The sequence below is a fragment of the Notothenia coriiceps genome, unplaced genomic scaffold, assembly GCF_000735185.1.
Source record: "Notothenia coriiceps isolate Sejong01 unplaced genomic scaffold, NC01 NC01_scaffold00007449, whole genome shotgun sequence".
NCBI lineage: Eukaryota > Metazoa > Chordata > Actinopteri > Perciformes > Nototheniidae > Notothenia > Notothenia coriiceps.
In genome coordinates, this window is record NW_011340150.1 from 2,259 (window position 1) to 10,723 (window position 8,465).

Here is an 8,465-nt window from a genome sequence, read left to right on the forward strand (position 1 = left end):
ATATTATATATATATATATATATATATATATATATGTTTTGCAATGCATTTTTCATATAAAATAGTGACATATTGGTGGTACACGGCATCAACAAATAGACATCACAAGGCATTGCAAAAAATAAGAAACAGCTTCGTTGAGCTATAGGAGGAGATTTGTTTTTCTCTTAGCTATTATTAAGATGTCATCTTTTCAATTATGCTCCACCAGATTCACTCCAACCTCATTATGTTTTTCGTGGTTCTATATCGAGTGATAATTAAAACACTCAAAACCCATTTTTGTACGGTAATGTTCGTTGGCCTCCTCTGTCAGAGCGACAGTTTTGATGTTCAGGGCCCTTGTGGGCAAATGACAATATCATTTGTAGCTCTTTTCACGACACAGACACAGGTTGGTTCTTTAAAACGGGCGTTTATTTCTTGGGAGTTTTCATCCTGTAGCCTCCCCTCTTCCGTTACGCCGTGAAAACTACAACACCGGAATGACACGTATACATAGCCAAACATATTAGCATATTGTGCTACACATATGAATGAAAATAAGAAAATTAAAACATAAAACAAATACCTCGTTGGCCGCTTGTCGTGAAAGGAGATTAATCTAGTTCCTTTTCTGTATAATTTTGTCACAGACTTCTTGTTACATTAAAACTTTGTCACAGACTTCAGCAGAGCTTCAAACAAAGACGTCAACCCACGTTGAGTTGTACAGTGTAACAACAAAACACGCAGTACCACATGAACAAACATTAGTTCCTAGGCACAAGAAATATATACGCATATCGATTTAACATGTAAAACAAACTGTATTAAATCATGCCATATTTAACGATTATAAAATAACATGAAATAAAGTATTTATTTATCTAATTGAACTATGACATTAATTGTGTTATTCTTTTTAATAAAGGCAACTTCGTTACGTCATTTACATAATTCATCCCTATGCTTTGGCCCTTATTACCTGTGAGTGACTGATGGTCCCCGAGCACTGAGCCTGTACCTGTACATTTTTGTGTTTTATTAACTGACACGATATTTTCCAGTCATATTTAACGATTAAAAGGGGGTTGCGGTAAAAGTGCATGCTTTGTCAACATTCCCTGTAAACATAAGGTTAAATTGTTGTATAGAAATGAAATAAACCAAACCAATTGTGATCAAATATAACATCTTTTCCTGCTTTTAATTCTTATTTTTGGTGAAACTTTGGTGAATGTTGTCATATTTCTCAAATGACACTATTTTGCCTGCCTAATTCCTATTCTCCGTTTTATTTCCCATGATAATATTTTCTCTCTGTTTTCCAATAAAGCTTAGTAATTTCAAGGCATACTCACTATATGTCTGGGGTAACCAATAACAGACTTTTCTTTTAAAATCTCATTTTAAACTCAAAGGTCAACAACCATAAATCTCGAAAAACACCTGAGGTGTACAAACTTAATCAGAGTAAAAGATAAATGCATAAGAAGCAAGAGTTTGCAACACTGTTTTTTCCTACTTTCAAGTCTCACTACAACCCTTGGTGGGTTTTGAAAAAATATTTCATCACCGTAATGTCCAGTGGACCATCAAAAAACGTAATAGTTGTATGATATGTGTACAATCCTAAAGTCCACCTCAACCAAGGCTACTAGAGGTGCGGCTAGGGGAGACTGCACCATCCCATTTAGGAAAAGTTCATTCAGCCAGGCTGTCTTTTCATTCCATGCATCCCATCAATGGAACTCAATACCACAACCAATAAGAGAATCCTCATCCTACTACACATTCAAGCACAGTATTATGGCTAATTAATAATCAACAGTGTCAGCACTGATGTGTGGGTGTAGGTGTTAGTATGAGTGCGTATTGTGAATGTTTTATTTATTATCATGACTTGCTCTTATCTGTATTCAGTTATGTCATCTATTGTAAATATGTACAATGGTATAACGATGTTGTGGTATTTTCATTATTACTTTTAGGATGTCTATCACCATCTGGTAAAGGGACTATCGGTGAAAACTAATTTGAGTACTTTTACATGTTTTTAATATGTTGATTAATGAACACTTTCCCTTGTTTTAAATAAATCAATTCAATTCAACAATGAAAATCAAAATATTCGCTTTGTGGATTTTCCAACAGTTATTTCTACAGTTATTTAATGTTTTCATTAATATATGTTGTATGTTTGTCTTTGTGTGTGTGAGGGACATTAAGTGAAAATTGTTACCATAATACCGTGATGCTAGACTCCCAGACAACAACTGTCTTTTAAAGTTAAAGATATTGTGTACAGATCCAGCAAAGTCTGAGATTTCAAAATATAAAATAATAAGAAAACCTTGATTTCATGAGTGAACCGGCAGAATATGTTTGATTTTAATAATAATAATATTAATAATAATAATAATAATAATGCATTTGATTTCTAAGCACTTTTTCAGGTGCTCAAAGACACTTTACAGTGGTGATAAAAAGGAAATAAAATAAAAATATAAAAAGTTGAATTAAAATATTAGAACAGCAACACAACATTATTCACACATAATAATTTCTGACCTTGATGTGACTCCTGAAATAATCAGTTCACACAGTCGGTTACAATTAATTGTGGATGGAGCAGCTCCAGACTTTGACTGACACTGTCGTCACACTAACTCTTATCTGTTGTCAAACTTTGGGATAAAGCTTCCCATGACGTGAATACACATAAGTGATACTTGACAGTTTATGGTGCATTAAAAGGCCTTTTCCTGACTGTGTAACCAAACAAAGAAGTTGCCATTTGCATCAGCAAAGAGTCATAATATCACAGCTCTGCAAACAAGTGACTTATTTGGTCAGCTCTGTTCGTATGGCCTCTCCCTTATCAGACGGTTCTGTGGCGAATACCTGTGGGAGAGAGATTTATGGGGTGGCATTGAGGCATCTGATGCTTAAGAATGAAACCCAAAGTAAATAATCAAGTATAGCGCTGGCGGAGGAAACATTATAAAATATTCTAAAGGATTATGGTTATAAACTAAAAAGAGGATCCAGAACTCTAACAGTGGGCAATACCTTTGGTTATCTTTTAGCCACGGAGTTTCCCCCCTACTTTCACTCTTAGCCAATAAATCCCTCACTGACCTGTCCAGACTCCCTATAAGAGGCTGAGCAGACATCCAGAGACACAGAAGAACCTCTCCTCTGAACTGAGAAGCATCTTGCATCATCTGAAAATGAGAGTGCTCAGTGTTATCCTTGTTTTGGTGCTGTGTGGGTGCAGTGGAGCTCTGGGTGTGAAGGTTAAAGTGAGTACTTGTTCTTGGAAATACTTTGACCTTCGTCATCTTATCACTCATTCTGCTTCTATTTTTCAGTATTTTCTGAATGCATCTGAATGGTAGTTATTGACACCAATGCATCTAAATGTCTCTTTCTCATCCCCTTTCTTTTGGAAGTTATGCATGATTTATTTTGCGCCTCACAGTTTTTCTTGTCCTCCCCTAGGTTGGAGACAGGGTCTTCCCCTTGGAGGCAGTGAAGCAGCTGAAGGAACTGATGGATTTAGATGACAACGTTAGCCCTCGCGTCTCTGAGACGAGCGTGGTAGCTGCTTGTGCTAATCCTGTCCTGCCTCAAGTCTTTCGGCCAGTTTGCCAAGGGAAGGGGACAGGCATCATTTTCTCTAAACTAGGTAAGACTTTGCAAAAAATAATATAATTGTTAAAAAACTATTCTTAATTGAACTAGACAAAAAGGCATTTTGGGCGCCTAATTTCAGTGGTGAATTAATACACATTCAGTGCAAATATTAATATTGAAGAAACCAGCACATCGAATTAGCCATGTCCATTACAGTGAAGCAACATATCGATTCACTCATAAATGTGTTTTGAATAGTTTTTGCACACAAATGGAGCTGTATGGCAGAGAGGAACAAGCTCTTTTGTGTTTTGTCTTTCAAAGAGATATGCTTAACACAACCAAACACTTCCCTGATGAAGGAGCTGTGTCAGTTAGCTGGTTAGCCAATAGCGTAGCACTGAAAACTTAGCCTGGCTGCCCAGTTTGTAAATCAATGAGTTACATCTCATTTGTTTTTTACTGTACAACAATTCATTCAGACATGAAAGTGAGACATACTTTCAGCAAGAAAACAACAATTTTGACTATTCCTGATAAAAGGACCTGCTTTACCACCCACAGAATTGCTCAGTGAGAACAATTTTAACATTTGGATTTTGGTACATTTCATTTCATTTCATTTTTATTTGTCCCGCTCATGGTACGCAAAACCAAATGTAGAATAATTGCCACAAAACATGACTCTACCATTGAGCGAAAAGGAGCAGGGAGAAGAATAAAATCTTATGTTACATTCATACAGGAAACAATCTCACAGGCTCTTAGAGACGCTGTTTTATCACTCAGAAATGTCCTTGCTCCTGACTTGAATTAAACCTCCCTGGGTGTATTGAGACGGATACAAAAACGGATCTCGTTTTTCAAAGTTACAGCATTACATGAAAGTGAAAACCTGGTACTTGGGTGGGGGAAAAAAACCTTCACTTTTTCATTTCCAGTCAGACTAATATTTATGTTTTTATTTCTGTTTCTTGCACTTTCCAGCCTCTATCATGGCGTCTTCAGATCCTTGTGAGATATGTGTCAACCCTTCCTGCTATGGGTGTCTGAACTGAGGCTGCCATCTGCTAGAAACATACACACGTCTGACTGAGAGCCTTTAGGGCCGTCATCCTACATCCTTCTTTAACATTCATATGGCAACCATTGACTTCGGCAATACACATCCTGTCACCTAACCAATCGCAATGAGTCTCATGGCTCACTGGTCGACATACACATTTTTAATTGATATATAGGCTTATCAAAAAATGTAAAACTGGGTTTTGACCATTTTTACAAGTTTTGGTAGATGCTAAATTAAAATGGCAAAGCAGATGTTTTGCATTATTTTAATATTACTTTGTTGTCTTCTTATTGAACTTTTTATTTATTGAGTGTGTGCAGCTTCTTGATAATAAAAATATGTATTCTTTGCATCCTTAAAAGCAGTTTTTACTTGATGTTTCAAGAATAAGGTAATGCTCACACACACACACACACACACACACACACACACACACACACACACACACACGTCTCACCTTTTTATACAAACACAAAATCACACATACACACACACAATTTGTGAAAAAGTATTTAGGAACTGACATTAATAATAATAATAATAATAATAATAATAATACATTTTATTCTTAGGCGCATTTCATGACACCCAAGGACACCGTACAATTTGTTTAAACAAAGAAAACGCTAATAGGCAGCAGAACATGTTAAAAACACAAACAGGAAATCATGGAGGAGACAATGAAGTGGACACAAATGAAACATATAATGGGGAGCACGACAGTGAGTAGGCAGATTTGAACAGGTGGGTTTTGGATTTGAATATGGTGATTGCGTCTGACTGTCGGATGTGCGGGGGGAGGGAGTTCCAGAGTCTGGGAGCATTGCAGCTAAAAGCCCGAGCACCCATGGTGACGAGGCGTGTGGTGGGGACGGTTAGCAGACCAGCAGAGGAGGAGTGGAGGGAGCGAGAGGGGGTATACTCCTGAAGAACGTCAGCCAGATAAGAGGGTGCCAGGTTATGTAGGGCTTTGTAAGTGAGCAGCAGGTTGATATGCATGATATCAGTGACCTGCTTTCCTATTCCCTGTGCTTCACATTTATCAGATGGAACACATTGTCAATGGATCAGTTAATGCACAGGCCAAAGTGATCAACTTCAACAATCAGTGTGCTTTATGGTGGCTAATTTGGGTTCCCGTGCATTAAAATAATTAGATATGAAGCCGGGACAATGTTCTTACTTACTGAGACAACTACACTAATAATAACAAAAAGCAATCCCAATACAGAAAGTGACAATTTAAAAAACCATGCATACATAAAGAACTTCTTTTTTTTAATGTAACCTTCATTTAGCTAAAATGTTTTACTTTGACAAGGCGGTATCAATTACAAATATCAAAATAAAGAAATAAGAGGATTAGGAAATGAATAGCAAGTAGACAATAGTTACAGACATTAAACAAAATACAATTAAATAACAATAACAAAGAAATAAAATACATTAATCTAGTTCATTTTGTATAAAGCCCATGTTCACATTATTTGTATCGTTTCATCTTATGGATTTACAATGGAATATTGTTAATTAATTTTATTAATCTATTCTTTACACTTGACATCTATGTTATGTGTTTCTGTCCACCCTTGGATATGGCTATTATAAATATATATGAAAAATGACTGAAACAGTGACAGACACACTTCTGGATGGAGACCTGTCGCCTCTTTGGATCTATGTTTCCTCTTTTCAACGTTTGTCGACCTCTGCCGGTTGGTAGGTGACGGTCCCATGATCGGTAACTAAAGATTTCCGACAAGCACTGCTTGGGAGTCGGCCTTAGCTTAGGTAGGGTAAGCTACACAGATGTTGCAACGGTGTTTTTACGTTTATGTACCCATTTCTTTATTTTGCAGTTACTTTCGAATGTTGATTCGCTTATTCAAAGACATGGGTCGCCATGATACTGCAGTCACTTAAAATGGAAATAAAAGTATGAATGTTTGTGGGGCACACTACATTACATCTCTGTTCTGCCTATAATACAAATATCTAACTTAATCAAACAGGAGAGAAGTCAGTGGTATTTTTGGTATAAACAAAATTCTGTATTTTCGATATGAGTCATACGGTTCGTTGGTCTAGGGGTATGATTCTCGCTTAGGGTGCGAGAGGTCCCGGGTTCAAATCCCGGACGAGCCCGCTTGTTTTTAGAAGTTTAATGATTATTAAAATGATCCACTTGTCTGTTCATGTTATAATGCCTCAACAACACGATGAAACTGTTCAACATCAGTATGTTGATGAGTTTAAAACAAATATATTCATTCTTCTTTTCCTTGTTTACGAATGTTACTTGACTTCATTGAGTGACTTAGTTACACTCATGTAATGAATTTAATGTTGCAGGGTATTCTCATTTCTCACACAATTACAACAACAACATTGTGTAACTTCTAATCCACTGCTTCTCAAAGTGTAGTCCGCGGATCACTGGTGGTCCGTGAGCGCCCCCTAGTGGTCCGTGAGTATATTGGTAACATTTCACATTTGAAATAAATAAATACATTTATTTAGTTTTCAGCACTCTCGCGGGAATATCTCCGCAATGGAGCGAGCTTACTTTCGATTGCATAATATAGCCCAGTGCAACACCTTCGTCACACAGGTTGCCACCTTTGTACAATTTTCAGGCGATTTGTAATCTGTTCTAAAAAACGATGCGTTTTTGGATATTTGTGGAGTTAGGTGGTCCGCAAGTCCGCGATTGTTTTTTTATTGGTTAAGTGGTCCTTGGTATGAAAAAGTTGGAGAAACACTGGTCTAAACTCACCAGGTGGACTAACAAGTGTATGAAAAAAAGAAGTGTAAGGACACTGATATGATCAGCCAAACATCGGGAGAATTTCCTTCACAGTTGTTTTGTAGGTTGCCCTGCCTAGTCACTTTTACCTGGCTGGTAACTGTCATATTGCGTCACTTTCTCAATTCTGCTAGACTTTCACCAACCAATTGACACATCCGGGCACAATTTAAATAGGCTACAGCGCGGATGTTCATTCAGGTGTGAGACAAACCTATTTCACAAACTCTGCAACGCCTTTCAACCGCAGGATAAGGAGCCGACTGTTTGAGGTATGTTTAGTGCGCTATCAAGCTGTGTTACATACACATCTCAAACGAAATGCCAGGTACCGATAACACTAGGATTGAACGCTTGGAGATGCAAGAGGCAAGCTATCATAGTTATTGCCAAGACTTTCGTGCATTAATCTTCAGTAATAGTTGTAGCCCCTTTTCGTTTTTAAATATATGTGTAGTCATTTTGAATGTCTCTGTTGTCATTGTTTTATTCTTATAGGTAGTAGCCTACCTTACCTTGTGATTGGTTTGTTCTTGTAGTTTCCCCCCCTGTGTTGTTTGTATTATTAGATGTATTGGCCACACAATTCCTGCATTAATCTTCAAATAATTGTTAAGCCTATTTGTTCTCTTTCTGCTCATTTTGAGTCTCTTTGTAGTCATTTACATCTCTTGCATCCTCATGCTAAGTCTACAGGTAATTGAGTTGGTATTGTAGGTTGTTTCTTATGTTCGACTCATTTTGTAGTGTCTCTTTGTTTTCTTTTTGTTTCCTTTTGAGTCTCAATATTTTTATTTTGTATTTAGGCGCTTTGTTTATCTTTTATGTATTTGTTTAATCAGATAGAGATTTTAGTGTGGTTGTTTTTCAAATGATGTGTGTGTGGTTTAAATTAGCACCTTTACCACCTACAGCTATAAAATCTAATTCAAACCCCTAATCATAACAAAAACAATACAAATAATACTG

At 36.9% G+C, this 8,465-nt stretch overlaps 1 protein-coding gene and 1 non-coding gene across 2 annotated transcripts; both read left to right on the forward strand.

Annotated features, from left to right (window-relative positions):
• The first annotated feature begins 3,215 nt into the window (after nt 1-3,215).
• On the forward strand, nt 3,216-4,934 carry LOC104944069 (guanylin-like). Its single transcript, XM_010769545.1, has 3 exons — nt 3,216-3,287; nt 3,487-3,673; nt 4,609-4,934. The coding sequence occupies exons 1-3, from the start codon at nt 3,216-3,218 to the stop codon at nt 4,677-4,679; spliced, it is 330 nt and encodes a 109-aa protein (XP_010767847.1). The 3' UTR covers nt 4,680-4,934.
• Nucleotides 4,935-6,763: 1,829 nt separating this feature from the next.
• On the forward strand, nt 6,764-6,835 carry trnap-agg (transfer RNA proline (anticodon AGG)). The gene has a single exon. It is a non-coding gene; the product is annotated as a tRNA-Pro (tRNA).
• Nucleotides 6,836-8,465: the final 1,630 nt, after the last annotated feature.

Bases quoted from the DNA above. Each gene is read 5' to 3' on its own strand.
- LOC104944069 (XM_010769545.1), top strand. From the start codon at position 3,216: ATGAGAGTGCTCAGTGTTATCCTTGTTTTGGTGCTGTGTGGGTGCAGT. The intron at 3,288-3,486 runs GTGAGTACTTGT...GTCCTCCCCTAG, and splicing joins CTCTGGGTGTGAAGGTTAAA to GTTGGAGACAGGGTCTTCCC. The intron at 3,674-4,608 runs GTAAGACTTTGC...TGCACTTTCCAG, and splicing joins CATCATTTTCTCTAAACTAG to CCTCTATCATGGCGTCTTCA.